The 19,048-nt window shown below is 28.4% G+C and overlaps 4 protein-coding genes across 4 annotated transcripts; 2 read left to right on the forward strand and 2 right to left on the reverse strand.

The window, feature by feature from the left end:
- Positions 1-1,427: 1,427 nt before the first annotated feature.
- EIN_208910 (hypothetical protein) lies at positions 1,428-3,380 on the forward strand (the record flags this gene model as incomplete). The annotated part of the gene is made up of 1 exon (XM_004261225.1): positions 1,428-3,380. One exon carries the CDS (start codon positions 1,428-1,430, stop codon positions 3,378-3,380), a length of 1,953 nt encoding a protein of 650 aa, XP_004261273.1.
- A 1,909-nt stretch (positions 3,381-5,289) lies between these two features.
- EIN_208920 (hypothetical protein) lies at positions 5,290-7,847 on the forward strand (the record flags this gene model as incomplete). Its single annotated transcript, XM_004261226.1, has 2 exons — positions 5,290-5,712; positions 5,823-7,847. 2 exons carry the CDS (start codon positions 5,290-5,292, stop codon positions 7,845-7,847), a joined length of 2,448 nt encoding a protein of 815 aa, XP_004261274.1.
- Positions 7,848-9,197: 1,350 nt separating this feature from the next.
- EIN_208930 (hypothetical protein) lies at positions 9,198-10,955 on the reverse strand (the record flags this gene model as incomplete). Its single annotated transcript, XM_004261227.1, has 1 exon — positions 9,198-10,955. One exon carries the CDS (start codon positions 10,953-10,955, stop codon positions 9,198-9,200), a length of 1,758 nt encoding a protein of 585 aa, XP_004261275.1.
- Positions 10,956-13,078: 2,123 nt separating this feature from the next.
- Positions 13,079-13,795, reverse strand: EIN_208940 (hypothetical protein; the record flags this gene model as incomplete). The annotated part of the gene is made up of 1 exon (XM_004261228.1): positions 13,079-13,795. One exon carries the CDS (start codon positions 13,793-13,795, stop codon positions 13,079-13,081), a length of 717 nt encoding a protein of 238 aa, XP_004261276.1.
- Positions 13,796-19,048: the final 5,253 nt, after the last annotated feature.

Here is a 19,048-nt window from a genome sequence, read left to right on the forward strand (position 1 = left end):
TTATATTCCAAAAAATGCGAAGGTTAATTATTTTTATATAAAAAAATACTTTTTATTACCTGTTTAGCTGTGGATCCGATTCCAAACATGTCAAATTTTTTGAGTTATAATATATTTTTTATTAATTATGTTTTGTATTAGTTTATATTTTTCAATGTCTGTTATTAGTATAAAGAATTCAACTGTATAACACCCAACTGTCTGGTTAAATAAATAACTTAGGGGCCACATAAATTAGAGTGGTCATCTTGTCATAGCCATTATATTATACCTCGGAATCGATTGACTAAATTTTAAACGTGTAACACTCAATTATCTTGTTGGATAAAATAAATTATAGTGGTCATCAATATGAATTATTTCGTCATCACCATTCTATGTCACATACTTGACTATCCAACAAGTATTCATTAATAAAATTTATTTTCGTTATAATTTACTCTAAAACAATAAATTTTTATATTATTTTCAGTTTCTCATTGTTTCCCACCGAGCAAAAAATTGTAAATCTGAAAGAAAAAAAAGAAATTATGATTTTTGTCTTTTTGGTTTGCCACGTCACAAAAATGCCACGCAGTGCACAAATTGTTACGGTTTGGATTACCCTGTTCCCTGGTTTTTAAAATATTATTTATGTCTAAATCGATAAAAAACAAAGTTGGAGACTGAAACAACCTTTCTCAAAATACTCTCTATGTTATTTTTGCTTGTAATATAATAACATATTATTGATATATTATTTATTGAAAAAAATAATTAAATGCATCAATATATTGAACTATTATTACACTTTTATTCAATAAAATGTCCAAATGTTTGTCTGCGTTGTATGAATTTTAATATATATACACTCAAACGTTTAAAATGATTAGTTATTGTATTTTTTTGATAATTAATTTACATTTCAATTAATTAATCAAAACACTTAAATCCCAATTAATTGATGAAACGTATTTTCTAAAAACTACAAATATTATTTTAAAAATCTTAAAAATTTATAACCCGAAATATTCAAAAAATCTGCTTTGAGACAATCAGTTTTTTATCGCAAGCAAACATTTCAAATGTTATTGTGATTTGGTTGACAATTGATGTGTAAAAGAATAAAATAGAAATTTAAAAATTTAAAAATTTGTGTTGTTACGAAACTTGACAATTTGAATAAAATGAAATGGATGAATAAAATTATCATATAATAAAAAGATTTTATTTTTCGTATAATTTTTATTACTTTATATTTATTATTAAAGTTGAACCAGTGAAATTAATTCAATTCGTTTAAAAAACGTTCGAACAGAGTTTGAGTGGGAAACCCACTTCAATTTTCTTTGTTAAGAAATTATTAATGTTGCATTCAATGAACCCATTTGAAAGAAAATTAATACTTTATAAAAACACTGACAGATCTCTGTTTATCATTCAGTATAATGTTCGCAATAGTATTCCTCTATCTCACACTTTCATCTTTAGGAACAGATCCTTGCTATTCCAAAGATACAGACAAGAAATGCATCAAAGATAGTACAACAACGACAAAATGTTCAGGTACAGTCACTATATCCGCTGCTGATGCAATGCCACTTTGCGTGGATGCTTTTAAGGACAACACTGGTATCACCAGTTTTGTTTATGAAGGAACTGATAAATTGGAAATTGGGGCAAATGCATTCAAAGGAGCAACCAAATTGTCAGCATTCACTGCGAAAGCTGGAATCAAAACAATTGGAGCCAGTGCATTTGAAGGAGCAGCTGTTTTGACAAAAATTGATGTAAGTGGAGCAACTGAAATACCAGCAAACGCCTTTAAGGATTGTGTATTATTGGATACTCTCACTGGTACTGAGGCTATTACTACTGTCCAGGCAGCCGCCTTTTCTGGTTGTGTTAAACTCACTTCAGTTAACTTCTATGCTCCTTTGGTCACTCTTCTCGACCAAATGACAGCCCAAACAAATTTTTTCTTCCATGGAAAAGTCCAACCAACAACTCTTCCAACCACAACATCTCCAATTAATGCAAATTTGAAAGTCTATGTTCAAGATTCTTACTTGGCTACTACTTTTGGAACTCTTGCTGTATTAAAAGCTCATTGCAGTACTCTTCAATGTGTTGATGTTACTCCAGCAACACCAGAAGTCCCTCCATCTAGTGGAAAGATGGCTGAAAGTCCCAAATGTAAGGATTGTGATGTTAAATTAATGAGTGTTGATGGTAATAACTATTATTGTGAAATTGATATGACTGAGTGTATTTCAACTCATGAAAACTGCAGAATTTGCCTTGATGGTAAATGCACCAAATGTGGAACAACTGCACAGTATTTGGAAAATGACAAATGTGTAACTGACTGCGCAGAAGGTAATTATAAAGACACGATCAACTCCGTTTGTGAAAAATGTGACACTGGTTGTAAAACATGTACTGAAAAGGGAAAATGCACAAGCTGCCCAGAAGGTCACTTGTTGCTTGATGATACTAAAAAATGTACCACTGATGCCAATTGCCCGGCTGGATATTATAAAGATAACACAAATTGCATGAAATGTTCTATAACGGATTGTGGTGAATGTACTTCAAAGACAGAATGCACAAAATGCACAAAAGGAAATTTGATTAAAGACAAAACTAAATGTGAAGCCAATTGCCCAGATAAATTCTACCCTGTTAACAATGTTTGCACTGATTGTGATACTACTTGCAAAAAATGTACCGAAGCTGGAAAGTGCACAGAATGCCCAGATAACACATTTTTGATTGAAGACACCAAAAAGTGTACCACCAACTCCGAATGCCCAGCTGGATACACAAAGGATACTGCAAACAAAAAGTGCTTCAAATGTGATGTTTCGTGTAAAACGTGCAAGGATTCAAATACATGTGAAACATGTGCTGACACTTATTTGTTTGTTGAAGACACAAAGAAGTGTGTGAAGGATAAATGTCCAGAAAACTACTTCACCATGGATAAGACATGCAAAGCCTGTATGTCTGGTTGCAAAACTTGCACCAAAGTAGACGACTGCTCTGCTTGTATAACTGGAAAACTGTTTGAGGAAGGAACAATGAAATGTGTCGACAATTGTGAACTTGGATTTTTCAAGAAGAATGACACCAATTGTGACAAATGCTCGGAAAAATGCGAGAAGTGCTCTGTCCTTGAAATTTGCGACAAGTGTGTTGATGGTTCTTTAATGAGTGATAAAAAGTGTGTTAACATGTGCCCAGAAGGTACGTTTGAAAAAACTGGAGTCTGTGAGAAATGCAAAGACAAAAGTGAGTACAAGACTCCATGCACAGATAAAGAGTGTGAAATGTGCACTGCTTCGGGTGCTTTTGCGACATTAATTATGTTTGCAGTTGCACTCTTTGTGATGTTCTAAACAACACCTCATCTTTTATTTTGTTTTTTTGAATAATTATTAAAGAACATTCAAAACATCTTTATACTTTAGTTCTACATAATATATTTAAATTTAATGGAAAATAAAACAACTAATGTTTCCAATTTATATATTTTTGAGTTAGTTTAAAAAACACTTAAACTATTTAAAGAAAAAAACAGAAAGGGGTAATTATATTTCCATGTCCAATTTATTTCAATATTATTAATTAATATACACATTTAAATGAATCAAAAAACAGTAAATCACTTATCAGAAAACTCAAAACCCAAATGGAAATAAATGAAATTGGATGCACATTGTTAGTTGTCGGAGGTGATCGTGTGGGAAAGTCAAATTAAATTACAAATATGTTATGGTCAATTTGTACCAGATTACGAACCAAATATTAAGGAAGATATTTATGTAACAAATATCACATTAAATAAAAACAAGGTCAATTTTGCGTTTATCGACTTGCCACACAACCGAGAATATGTCGATAAAGAAACTTACAAATATTATATTGAACGTGAATATAAATATGCTGAGGCGTTTGTTTTGTGTTATTCTATTACATCTTTTGCTTATTTTGAAGAAGTTAAGGCAATCAAAGATCTAGTTTGGAAAAGTTAAGAACCATATTTTTCATATACACTACCTGCTGTCTTATGTGGAACAAAATGCGACCTTGAAAACGAACGAGAAGTGACAAAAGAAAAAGGTGAGGAACTTACAAATGAGTGGGGTATGCCATTTTTGAATGTTCTTTAAAACTTGACATTAATATCAGAGAAATTTTTCAAAGTCTTGTTCAAATTGTTGTTTCAGCAAGAACATATTATTATAATAAACTGTTTTTAAAAGTCTGTACTGGAACATCCCGAATTGCATTAATGATAGAATGATATAATATTATTTGTAATTGATATAATTCATATTAATAATAAAAAATAAATACTATAATTTTTAAATTATATTCAATCAAAATATAATAAAAATCAATAGTTAGAGTGACTTTTCAAGGTGTGCAAGTTAGTTTAAAAATGTTCAAGTTAAGGTATAGTTCATTTATAATTTTTTTATTAAAAAAATAGAATCATTAATTTTTTGAAATTTTGAAAAAAAAGATTATTTTTAGTTAAATTATAAATTATAAATTTAAAGTTATTACTAAACTATACTTTAACTTGCACACTTTGTGACGTTGCAATTTTTAACTTTCACACTTCGTATACAATATATTAAGCGACAATTTCGGGAAAGCGACCCAATGGAAATTATGGAAGGACCAGTTCTGGACAACAGTGCACATCGATTTGTAACAATGAACTGCACCTATTAAACAGACTATTTGTTATTGTATGCTATAAAATGGCACAGAGAAAAACATAATGTTTATCATACTTCTTCTTGTCGCTTTGAATTACGCTTACACAAGAGACATCGACATTTATTCACTTCTTGAAACAAAACAATTTTTTCGTTAAACACGTAGACAAACCATTACCCAATTTTTATAATTTAATTTGCTTTTTGTAGTTTATTAATTCAAGTATTAAAGGGTTGTATGTTTTTTGAAACAATTTTGAAACGAATAACATTTTCAATAAAATGTTTTTTAACTAAAATTTAGTCTTGCACGCCCTTTCCCTGTAAAAAAGACGAAAAATTTTAACTTGCACACCTTGGGGGAATCACTTTACATATATTTGTGTAATAAATTACACAATACTTGACAAATAAACATATTATTTCTAATAAAACAAAAAACAATAAATTAAGTATTATTAAATTTAACTCAAAATAAATAGTGTAATAATTTCAAAATGACCAATTATATAACAATGTATTTGATTGACCATTTTGACAATAAAAGGTGTGTTTTAAATTTTAATAACATATTGAAATGGTAAAAGAAAACAACCACAGTTCAGAAGATGACGAGGCTTTAAAAGAAGATGATAAAGCTGCCCTTAACTGTCAAAGACAACAAATGTTAGATGATGAAAGCTCAAATAAAAAAGATGATAATTCAGAAAACAATGAAAATTCACAAGAATTTACACCTGTTGTCATACCACCAGAAACAACAATTATTGAAAAAGGTGCTTACGAAAATCAAAGTTTTGAATCCATTAACATTCCAAGCACAGTTCAGTCTATTGGCTATATAGCATTTTCTGGTTGCATCAATTTAAAAAGTATTGTAATTCCAGACTCGGGGACTTCAATTGGCAAATATGCATTTAAAAAGTGTCCACTGACTTCGATAGTCGTTTCAAAAAACGTACATTCATTACCCGGTTTTGTATTTGAAAAGAATCGTTTAGTTTCTTATACAGTACCTGAAAATATTCAAAGTCTTGGTTCATATTCATTATACTCACATAATTTAACATCAATTGAGATGTCTGATAGTGTTACCGAACTTGAGAATAGTGCATTCAGTCGTATGAACCATCTGGTTCACATAAAACTGTCGAATCAAATAAAGGAACTCCCAAAAATTTATTTAACGAAGATGTAAGATTGAGAAGTATTGTAATTCCGACTAGTGTGACTAAAATCGGAAGGGAATGTTTTGAGTATTGTCCACTTGATGGAGAGAAAGTGTTTAGAATTCCTCCAAATGTAAAAGTAATTGAAGATGGTGCTTTTGTGAAATGCAACTTTGAAGAAGTTGTAATTGAAGGAGACATCACAGAAGTGGCAAGTTCAGTGTTCAATGACTGTAAATATCTTTCTAAAGTGACTCTACCAGACTCTGTTACAAAATTTGGAGATTATGCATTTGCTGGCTGTGCATTTGATAAAGTCTTTTTCCCAAAGAGTGTGAAAGAAATTAAACAGGGGGTATTTTCTAGAAATAATAATATCAAAGAGTTGGTTTGGGATGAAAGATTTGATTGTATTCCAAATAAATATGTCAGTGAATGTCGTAACCTGTCTAAAATAGTGATACCAAATACTGTGACATCAATACAGGAATCTGCTTTTAATGCTTGTATATCACTTGTAACACTTGAAATACCAAATTCAGTGGTCAAAATTGGTGATAATGTATGTGATGGCTGTAAAGAGTTAAGAAGTGTCACATTGCTTGTTGGAATAACAAAAATTAATTTTGGATTATTCTCAAATTGCCCGAAATTGAGTGAAGTTAAAAATATGGAGAAAGTAGTCAAAATAAAAAAGGATGGGTTTAAAGGAGCTCACAGAATGTTTAAAAATGGAATCCCAATTAACTTGACAGAAATAGGAGATTGGGCTTTTTCTGGGTGTGGAATAAAAGAGTTGATTGTACCAAAATTGGAACTAAACAACAAAGTATTTTCTAAAAACAATAATTTGACCAAAGTAGTTATTTCAGATGGTGTTGACAAACTCCCTGAGAAATGTTTTGCAGAATGTCCAAATCTGAAAGTTGTTGTTATTCCAAATACAGTCGAGTCTATTGAGTCAGAATGTTTCTTTAATTGTATCAGTCTTGAAGAAATTTCCATTCCAAAGAGCGTCAAAAGTATTGGAAAAGACTGCTTTGCTAATTGCAAGAACCTTAAAAAGGTAAACAAAGATGATTCACTCAATTGTAATGAAACTGTATTTGTGGGTTGTCCACTTTTATCGAGAAATGGTGCGATCAAAAAGGACAATCAATCTATTGGTGCTGTTGCTCATATTCCCATTGAACCATCCGAAATTCAAGAATACGACTTTGAAAACAATGACATTATAGAAGAAGTTATCATGGCAGACTCTATAAAAACTTTAGGATTCAGATGCTTTAAAAACTGCACCAGATTGTCCAAGGTAGTACTTTCTCAAAGTCTTGAAAAAACAAATGTAGAATGTTTTTCTGGGTGTGTTAGTCTCAAAGATATTGAATTACCAAAAAGTCTCACTGACATGCAAGAATCTGTTTTCAGTGGATGTGTAAGCCTTACTAAAATTGTTATTCCAAAAAAGATTAATAAACTTGATTATGGTACTTTTGAAAACTGTGACAAGTTGGAAATAGTACAGTTTTTAGGCGATTTTAGAAATTTGGAAGATTGTGTATTTGCCAATTGCAAGAGTTTGAAAGAATTTGTATTTCCAGGAAATTTTTTCATGATTGGGAAAAGGTGTTTCCAAAATTGTGAAAAACTAGAAAAAATAATTTTTAACTACAATATATATCTTTATGACCATCTTCTATTCAGTGGATGTGTAAGTCTCAAAGAAATTGAAATTGATTTTATGTACGTGCCTTTCAGATGTTTTGATGGATGTGTCAACCTTGAGAAAGTCACTTTTGGAGATAAGGCTGAAATTATTTATAAGTGGTGTTTCAGAAATTGCAAATCGTTAAAAGAAATCACTTTGCCGAAGAACCTCTGTTATATCAACGAAAAAACGGTATTTGAGGGGTGCGATAATCTGAAGAAGATCATTTACCCAGAAAACTACAAAAAGGATATTTAGAATATCCAGATGCTTTTAAGACTTAAATGCTTTTAAAACAGTCTTCATTCAATTTGTTTTCTTTTTATAATATAATAAATATAATCGAATCGACAATTCAAAAATATCAACTTTTTGAAAATTTTGAATAACACATGTTTTTTTGACTCTTATAAAATTCAATATATTATTTGAATTTTTGTTTGATTTGTGTGTGTTAATGCACAAAACAAAATTTAATAAACAAAATACCTCTTTTACAAAACTTTAATATACATTTTAAACAACTTGATTTTGTTCAATGAAGTCTCGTGACATTTTTTAAAATAAACAGTCTTTTTTTCCCAATGTTTAGAATTTTAGAGTAAATAAATTAATAAATTCAATTTTACTTTATTAAAACAGTGAGTGGACACTTATTTAAATTCAATAATTACAAACACCACTTTTTGCCACATTTTAGAAAATCAAAGATAGATTTTTTAATGTTCAGCTTCATATTAAAAATAGAAAAGTTTGGTTGAGTTAAGATGCAAAGTCATTCTTTAAACCGTTCAACTTTGACGTGTCAGTGCAACTTTGTATAAAGCATAATTATAATAAAAAAGTATATGTGTTTATAAAACAAAAAAAGAAAACACAAACATTTTTTTAAAACTATTACTCAAATTAAAATACTATAACTAAATTAAAACCAAAGTTGCACAATTCTTTTCAATTTGTTTTTTGGGTTGCACCATTTAATAATTTCATGTTTACCGAAATTTTGCAGGGAAAAAGTCTTTGAATCACACGAATTGGGTTGTCTTATTATTTTCGTTTTATTCACGTAATTCTTAATATATGCGCTATCCACAATCGATATACAACACTGTTTTATTCGCTCTGTATGACAATTGGAATTCTGGGATTTTAATGTTTTTATTAGAACAATCAGTTGAACCTATCATTTAACAATCGAGTTATATTTAATGTCGTTTTATAAACCAATTAATCTTTTTGTTATTGTTTAAAAATAGAGTTTCACCTTTGTTTTGAGTGAAAAACAAAGACAAAACAAAGTTGCACACTTATTAGGAATGACTTTATTTTCATTTTTTTGTATTTTTATACATTAGTTCGAATTCAATTCCCATTTTTTGTACAAAAATACAGCCCTTTTTTGATTAGATAACGTTTTGAACGAATAATTTGTTAGACCGACTCTAAAAATAATAATATTGGGTTAATGATTGTAATTGTCTGTGATATAGTTATCTCATTTCTATACATATGTAACAGGTTTTTCTTTTTGATTTACAACAATAATAATAAATAAATAATGATAAATATCTTTATTTTGATACAAACAATTGATGAAGCACAAAAAAATTAAATTACCAAAAGTGCCAATAAAAAGATTTCAATAATTTGGATAATTTTTGTTGCACTTTTTGGTATTATTTGTATTCCAATTTCTTCAAATGGAATTTGCTTCCAACACTCCATATTCAGAACAGGTGAGTCATCTTTCAATCTCAAATCTCCGTTGTCGGCATCAACAAACAACGGATCGACACTTGAATTGTATTTATTTTTGTTATAAACTTTGTAATTTGATGTAACTGAAGCATCCACATAATAATCCCACTTTTTTGATTGATAAGGAACATTGCAATCAACAACACAATTTTCAGGGTAAAGCCAGTGTTTTTCGTTCACAATTTGGTCGTTACTATTTGGTATTTCATACAGCTCAGGGTACTTACTTTTCCAAGGCTCTTCAAGTCTATTAACACCCTCCAAATTACATCTTTCAAGCAAATTTCCTTCTGCATATGGTAAAGTAGAGTACATCCAAGTCGACCCACGAGAGTCTCCACTATAAGCAAAATCGCAGTCGTACATAATGTTATTAGTTATGTTATTATCTCTTCCTCCTCCATGTTGGACACCAATACCTCGTATTGTTTTCATGACGTTACCAAATACAGTTTCTCCAGATAACATATCGTCGAGGTAAATACCTTGGACACACGAACTGTTATCCCATCCAATAACATTTGATATGTAATTGTATTTAATAACATTCCCACGCCAATCCCATCGCCTTCCTGAGTATATTGCACCAGCATCATTCATAAAGAAACAAACGTTTTGGATTTTATTATAACTTATCTCATGCTCATTGCCACTGAATGTTATTGCTTGACATGGACTGTTCTCGATAAAATTGTGTGTGGCAATATTACCAACTCCCTCTAAAATAATTGCTGGAGTGTACGTGTAATGATTTTGTGAAAATTCAGAAAAGTAGTTTTGACTCACTGAACAACTTCCATTCAGTAAATTGACTCGGTCTCCACATGTCATTACAACACCTTTGGTTCCAACATCAACAACTTTGTTCTGAACAAAATTAGACATATTACCAGTAATTAGAGCTCCAGCTTTCCCTGTATGGTAGAACGAACACTCTTTGATTGTTATTTGGTCGCCAATAATAGTTATAAAGTTATCTGGGTTATATTTAAAGTCCAAATTTTCTATTTTTATATTGTTAACGTGGTCGATATTTAACACCACACTTGTTGAATGCGTGATCCAAATCTCTTTTGGTGTTTTATGGAAAATGGCATAAACCTTTCGCTCATCTCTGTCGATATAGTATTCCCCTTCTTCATCCAGTTCTTCAATCAAATTATATACAAAAAAGTACGTCTGATTTCCAATTCCATAACTTGCTGGCCACTCTAAATTTATTACTCGTTTTGTTTTGTCAATTGAAGCAATCGGAAGTGAATTGTCCGCCCACTGAAACATGAAAAAGCCCTTTGCCCACATCCCTTTTACACCTTCCCAATTATCTATACGGTCGTCGTTATATCCAAACACTTTGTTATTAACGTCATTCGATGCGGAATATGCATTATACATAAATCCTCTATAAATAGTCTTTTCAGCGGGTAAATAAACTTTCCCAGACGCTCCTGAATTATCAAGTGGTGTCAAATTACCAGAAAAAATTGATCTTTTTGCGTTCCAAGAAGCTCCATCAGAAGCAGTTGGTACTTTACAGTTATTTAATGAAGAGAGATAAAATGTTCCATTATTATTATAAATAAAGTAATCTTTGTTTTCAACTGGCATAGTTTTTTTATAAACAGTTTTGTCATTACAAACAAAGTCTGTTGGTCTGTAATACCCAGATACGTCTGGGAATATGAAAGTTTTCTGAGATAAATTGTGTCGACTTTGGTCTCTTTTGGAATGTATTCTTTGTTGGGGTATCGTGCCACTGTCATTCTTTGATTATCAACAAAAAGTTCACTTGTTTTAGCTTCGTACATTGGAAGTAAGTTTACATAATTGTTTAAAGAATCGAGTTCGCATACTTTAACATTTGGTCTACTAATTTGTGGAATTTTAGTAAAAGATTTTGAGTCTTTTGTTTCATCCAATTTACGAAAACAATTAATGGGTATTTGTGTACCTCCAACAAAGGTCGCACGTTTGTTGGGGTAAACACTAGAAATAGTAATTGGAACGTTTTTTGAATTGTTTAAAAATGTGGAATTAATTGTAATTGATTCATTAATAATTGGGTAAATACCAGGAAATATTTTGAAATTAATACCATCTGAAGGCAGTTCTTTATCAGAAAATGACATTATTGCAGCTTGGAGAGTTTGAAATACTTGGTTGACATTAACATTCTTTTCGGTATCATGTCCATTAATGGAAATATAAACGTCATATGATAGAGTGATGGCAATAAACAAACAAAGGATCAACATAATTTTAAGATTTTTATTGAAAAATTTTTATTGAGAAAAACCACGTTTTCGATTTTTCAAACGAATTTTTTGAGAATTTTTTGTAGTTTTATATATGGGAAAGAAGATTTTTTTTAATTAATTTTTGTAATTAATTACAAAGTTGATTTTTTGTTTGAATTATTTGAAATTTTACTTTTCTGTAATTAATCTTTTTCGTTAAAGTAAATATAATATCACATTTTTAATATTAATCAAATTTTAGGTGTTGAAAAGTTATTAAAAACTATTTGAAGATTTCTGTACATTTTAGACTTGATGAATATAAACAATATTTTAACTGTATATATTTCATAATTTTAATTTACTTTTTCATATTTTTAACAAATAAGTAACGACTTAATTATCTAATTAACGAAGATGAATAACTATGTTTATTAATAAATATTGAATTCTAATTAATGTAACACTTGATGGTTTTGTTACACTTATCAGATTCTTACAATTATACCAACAAAAATCACCAATTGATTTCATATTTGAAGGTATTCTAAAAAATTGAGACTACCACATGCATAGAATCATTTTTTACTAAATGAAATGACACTTGCTGATTTTGTAACACAATAAAATAATTACATCCATTAAACAATTTTAGCCAATTAATTTGACATTTAATAGGATCGTAATACTGATATAACTTATACACTATTTGAAACCACCACGACTAATTGATCTAACGCTCAATGGTTTGTTATTACCATTTTTTTATCATTTTGAATGTTAGTGATATTTTTAAATTTGATGTTGCAATTTTTGTTTTTATCGAAAGTTTCAAAATCAACACTGAACCACACAATTTAATGAAAGAACTCTATCTTTATAACAGCTCCATTTCACAATCTTTGTTTTTTATGTTTATCGGAAATCCATTGCCAATTTTTCATCCCTTTTAGTCTGCAAGTGAAGTGTCTTGATGTCTCGAAAATATTTAAGTGTTTTGAAATTTAAAGGAATTAGATTTAAGTGGAACTTCTTTATATTACCACCAATTTTCTTTGCATACAAACTCCAAATTTATAAAGTTTCTAATGTCGTCGAAGTATTTTGAAATTATCATGATTTGATAACCAGAAAGTCCACATTTTGAAATTCATGTTTTTAATAAATCCAAAGTTATGAATTTAAGTTTAATAAATATTTAATTGGTTCTTTTAATATAATGGTTTTATCAGTAAAACCAATTTAAAAGTACCTTATTTGTTATTTGGATAAAAAATCAACAATTAATTTATAAATATAAAAACATTAGAAAACTGTCCCATAATGTTATTAAAATATTGAACAAACAAAAAAAAACCGGAATAAAAATTATATAATTTCACAAAACAAATGAGTGAAAAAACGAATTTAAATAAATATAAATTTTATAAAAAGAAAACAAATTGAATGAAGACTGTTTTAAAAGCATTTAAGTCTTAAAAGCATCTGGATATTCTAAATATCCTTTTTGTAGTTTTCTGGGTAAATGATCTTCTTCAGATTATCGCACCCCTCAAATACCGTTTTTTCGTTGATATAACAGAGGTTCTTCGGCAAAGTGATTTCTTTTAACGATTTGCAATTTCTGAAACACCACTTATAAATAATTTCAGCCTTATCTCCAAAAGTGACTTTCTCAAGGTTGACACATCCATCAAAACATCTGAAAGGCACGTACATAAAATCAATTTCAATTTCTTTGAGACTTACACATCCACTGAATAGAAGATGGTCATAAAGATATATATTGTAGTTAAAAATTATTTTTTCTAGTTTTTCACAATTTTGGAAACACCTTTTCCCAATCATGAAAAAATTTCCTGGAAATACAAATTCTTTCAAACTCTTGCAATTGGCAAATACACAATCTTCCAAATTTCTAAAATCGCCTAAAAACTGTACTATTTCCAACTTGTCACAGTTTTCAAAAGTACCATAATCAAGTTTATTAATCTTTTTTGGAATAACAATTTTAGTAAGGCTTACACATCCACTGAAAACAGATTCTTGCATGTCAGTGAGACTTTTTGGTAATTCAATATCTTTGAGACTAACACACCCAGAAAAACATTCTACATTTGTTTTTTCAAGACTTTGAGAAAGTACTACCTTGGACAATCTGGTGCAGTTTTTAAAGCATCTGAATCCTAAAGTTTTTATAGAGTCTGCCATGATAACTTCTTCTATAATGGTGGACGGGCCGAATAATGTTGAATTAAATAATTTGCACTCGAATAATGATGTATTGAATGTGTTTCAACAATAGTTCAAAAGCAAATCAACGAAAAATCAATTCAATTATTTTCATACAATGTTTTATTTTTAGTTTCTAAAACTTTATAAAATCACTCTAAATCGGTTTAAACAGAAAAGTACAGTAAGTTCCCTTCATAAATTATTAATAACACATTCGAAACAATATAACTTTTATTGAAAGATCGAAATGGGGTTATTTTTGTATTTATCAACAAATGATAAACCAAATAGAGTTAGTCAAAAACGTTGTCCTGGGATTTTTGGTCAATGAAAATTGGAAAATATCGGGATCATGTTGAAAATATAAAAAAAATCGTCGTTTCAGTTTTTTACCGTTTTTTTTTATTTTTACCTGATTCCCGTGATTTTAAACAAATGTTTGTGTATAAATTGAAAAAACCAACTTTGGCAATTGGGACAACGTTTTACAACAAACTCTTATTAGTATGTTGTAACAATAATTTGCTCATTACTCATCAAACTGTATTTCATATCATTAAAAAAAATTAAAAAACAATACTTTATAACAATCTTAAATAAATTAAATATTTGAAGGAAATTTAATGGTATTATTTATGATAAAAATAAAATATATTCAACTTAAAAGTTAAATATAACTTATACTTTTGATTATATGGTAAAAAAACAATATAAAAGGCACTTTTTTAACAAGTTGTATTTATTTTTTGTATTTATTTTTACACAGATACAAATATGGTATATAATAAATAATATAAATAAAATAAAATTTATTGGATTTTAATAAATTGACTATTAATAATAATTTAACAGTTGAAAAGCGTGTGATGTTTTAAAATTTATTTTATTATTTTGAAAAATTAATTAATTATAAAAATAAGATTTTACAAATATTATTGTGTTATAGTAATCCAATAAATATTTAATTACTTCTTTTAACTTCTTTCTTTCTTTTAGAACTCTTTTTCTTTCTTTTCCCATCACCCGGTATGTGTCTTTTTGAAGGTGGTATATGATTGGGTGACAGAATAATTTGGATCAAATATTTTAGAGTGAATATTTTGGAGTGAATATTCTAATGTTTTTCAATAATATGTAAAAATCCTTTAATTAAACGGGAAAACATTATTAATTTATCAAAACAATTTGTTATTTATATTTTGACAAAAACAACGATTTATAACCTTAAATAAATACAACAATAAATTAAACACATAATTTTAATTCATTATTACCATTTTTCAAAAAAAACTTAACAAATTATTATATTTTATTTTTTTATCATTCAATGTTACATTCAATATATCGAAGTATAATTACAATATTAAACTCAATTGTACCATATTAAAAATGTCTTTTTTATTGGTTATTGTTTTTTATCAAATAATTTCTATTATACAATCAAATGTTTATATGTTTTAATATTTTTTTTACAAAACCAACAATACCAACCACATTATTAGTAATTTTAATGATTTAATTGTCATTTTTGGACTTATTTATACGTTTAGCTTTTTTGTTCTTAGTTGTTGACTTTTTCTTACGTTTACCATCACCAACAAACCTCCTGCGACAAGGACATATATAACCAATTTCGTTCTTCTTTTGAATTGTGGTTCTTGAAATCACCAAAACGTTTTTATCTTCAGTTTCTATTAATTCATCTATACCATTATCACACTCAACACAAACACTTTTTCCTTTGCAATCTTTGATAGTACTCTTTTGTTCAGTATTATGTTTGGAATTATCACCATCACAATTAATTAATTGGTCATTTTTTTCTGTCATATATTCATCATCGTCATTGATACAATTATATTTTGCATAATCTTTAATTTCACCGACATAATTTTCATCACACTTTTGATAATTAATCAAATCTTTCTTGAGATCAATAGTATCTTGTGTTTTAATGTCCAACTCATATAATTTTGTCCATTTAAGATGGTCCACATTATTAATTATTTCTTTTTGAAAAATGTTTTGTGAACTACTATTACTATAATAGTTTAATGTCAAATTGTATATTTTAGTGGGTCTTTTATAAAAGTGGTTGTTTCCAGAATCCATTTGTTTTATTTTGTTTATTTCGCTTTCTTCAATTTTCATTAAATGAATAATTAGTTTTCCGATTGTAGGTTTTTTGCATGATAACCTTTTGACAAGTGATGAGTGATAACATTCACTTAAATTATAGGTTCTGATTTGTTGATTAAATTGACACCATATACGGATAGGCCATTTTTCTATCCAATTCACTTGAAAATAGTCCAGAAGTTTAAAAACGCCCTCATGAGAACCATCTTCAAAATCTTCCATTTTTATTAGTCTTCGGATTTTTTCAAACATCAATGGAATATCACTAGGTTTGTAAAATGCTATAGTTTTTAATTTGCTGACAAGTTTCCAAATTTCAGAACCCGGATTATAATAGGATGACAGTCCAACTTTTTGAACTTCACGCCATATACATTGTGTATAATGAAAGTAACACCCATGAATAATACAACCAAAATGAGTTAAAGCGTTTATTGCTGCTACTTCAAAATCTAACATAATGCTCATTTCATTTGTAAGAAGTGGATAACCCAAAGTTTTGATACAGAATGAGTTGATAAGATTGAACATGATCAAATAATCAGACTCTTTGCGGTTTGACATAAGAGAGTGAGATAATGTAAAATTTTGACCATTGGCCAAAATACAATGTATTGTATATAATTGTGAATAAGATTGTGGACAAGAACTAAAGGTGCCATCCATACACAAATAAGCAATCTTTCTCTCTTTCAACATATTAATTTTGTCTTTTGAAATCATCAAAAATATATCATCTTCGTCTTCAATATAATATTTTCCACTCTGAAGCAGTTCTTTTGTTTTTTCTATTATTAATTCATGTTTTATTTTATTAATTGTTCTTCTTAGAGTGGTTTTTCGGCGTTTATCTTCTGGTATCACAGATTCGTATTGCTCAAGTAATTTTGTTCCGGATGTTAGAATGTTAGTTCCTTGTTTGACTAGTTGAACAATGTGTGAATTGTCGGAAACGACATTTGATTTTTCGTGATGATGTTGTGTTATAGAATTTCGTATGAATTTATATTTGAGAAATTTCATCTGTTCGCCTTTCGCCTTCATATTCAACAATTTCTATTTTCATTTCGCAGTCGCAACATTTAAAAACATTTCTTGTGCCATTTTGTGCATGAAAAGTGTATCCATCAATACTTGGAAGCATATAATGTGTACCATTTTTAGAAATTTTACGACTTTTTATTTGAGTAATATTTGTAAACACTTGATCGTATATTATATTTTTTTTCGGTTTCTATTTCGTGTTGATCTTTTCTAGTAATAACTTTGCAGTCTTTTCTATGTTGTAAAGTATTTATTATGATAGGCATTTTTGTTTTTGTAAATTGAACGTTCGATGTGTTTACAGTTTTTTCAACATGAGACTCAATTTGTGTTGTCGAAAACAAATTATTAGGACAATTGTAATTTGGTAATATATTTGAAGGATTATTTAAATTTTGAATTGACAAACAATGTTGTTGGTTAAACTCTCTGTGACAATTTGAATTATCACTTATATAGTTTGGAGAAATATAGTACGGATAATAGTGATTGGTAAACAATTGTGTATTGTTAAAATAACCATTTTGTATTAAGTTTGTTGGGTTATAATAATTGTATTGTGGTTGGTGAATAAAATCGTTTTGTGTGGTAATTTCTTTATCCCCAACTTGACTTAAATTATAATACATACCGCTAGTTGTGTTGTTGGCGTGTATAATTGGTAACATATTGACAGTGTAATTTAATAAGATTATAAATATCGTTAATAAACAAAAAAACTCAAACTCATACTATATAAAATTATATTTATTTAATAAAAATTTATTTGGTTAAAAGTATGAAAACATGTGATTAATTAATGTCAATATTAAAAAGCCACGAAATATAATTAAATTACATTGAATAATAAAAATAAAATATAATAATTTGTTAAGTTTTTTTTTGAAAAATGGTAATAATGAATTAAAATTATGTGTTTAATTTATTGTTGTATTTATTTAAGGTTATAAATCGTTGTTTTTGTCAAAATATAAATAACAAATTGTTTTGATAAATTAATAATGTTTTCCCGTTTAATTAAAGGATTTTTACATATTATTGAAAAACATTAGAATATTCACTCCAAAATATTCACTCTAAAATATTTGATCCAAATTATTTGGCCCTTACACCGTGTAAAAGTAGTCTTGTTTGGAGTGAAGGCGCACATATTTCCACAATTGCACACCATAAAAAGAGTCTCTGTACCTTTTACATGTTTCTTGGTATGGTAGGAAGTGTTCAAGTTGTTAGTGTCCATATAAGTAGTTGTTATTGGAATATGACTATTACATTCTGGGCAGAAATAAAGTGTTGTTGTTGAATTACAAGTGCAGATATAATAATCTTCGAGAAGTGGAGTATTGCAAAATCCTTGTGGAGTATGAAGAATTGCTTGTCGCACATCATTTTTATCAGAAAACAAGAGAGAGTCAAAGTAATAATTGTAATCAATCGGGCGGATTATGTCGGAAACTAAATTATTAATATCATTATTTTCAATATCACCAACGTCAAAATTTTCATTATTAGTCTTTGAATATAAAGGATTCAGGTCTTGTGTATTTTCTTTTTTGAAAGTGGAATTTATTTCGTCACTTGAAATAGTTATTGGTTTTTGAGATGCATTCAATAAGTGATCTGAAGAAGAATCATTATGAGCACATTTGTCTATGTCTATAGGTTGCAAAAGAGTGGGTGAATGCTGGCAAATATTCGGAGAGCTATCAAGACGCGAGAAACATTGAGTCAACTGGTCGATTACAATGTCCATTTTAGTTAATTACAGTTTTGTAAATAATATTATTAATTTTTAGTAAGCAAATTAAACACAATTAATGTATTTTTGAATAGTGTAATTCGTTGAAAATAGAAATTTATTATAGTAATTTACTTTAAAATTCAAATAAATAACTGCACTTCTTGTCATAATAAAAAATACTAACTTTGTTTTTATTTAAATTTTAATAACAAAGTAACAAATATTTCAAATCATTTATATTTTTTTGTGAACATTTAAGAAAATAATAAAATATTTTTAAAATTAAAAATTTTAAATATTAATTT

Source organism: Entamoeba invadens (assembly GCF_000330505.1).
Source record: "Entamoeba invadens IP1 unplaced genomic scaffold scaff_1105074724937, whole genome shotgun sequence".
Taxonomy (NCBI): Eukaryota; Evosea; order Mastigamoebida; family Endamoebidae; genus Entamoeba; species Entamoeba invadens.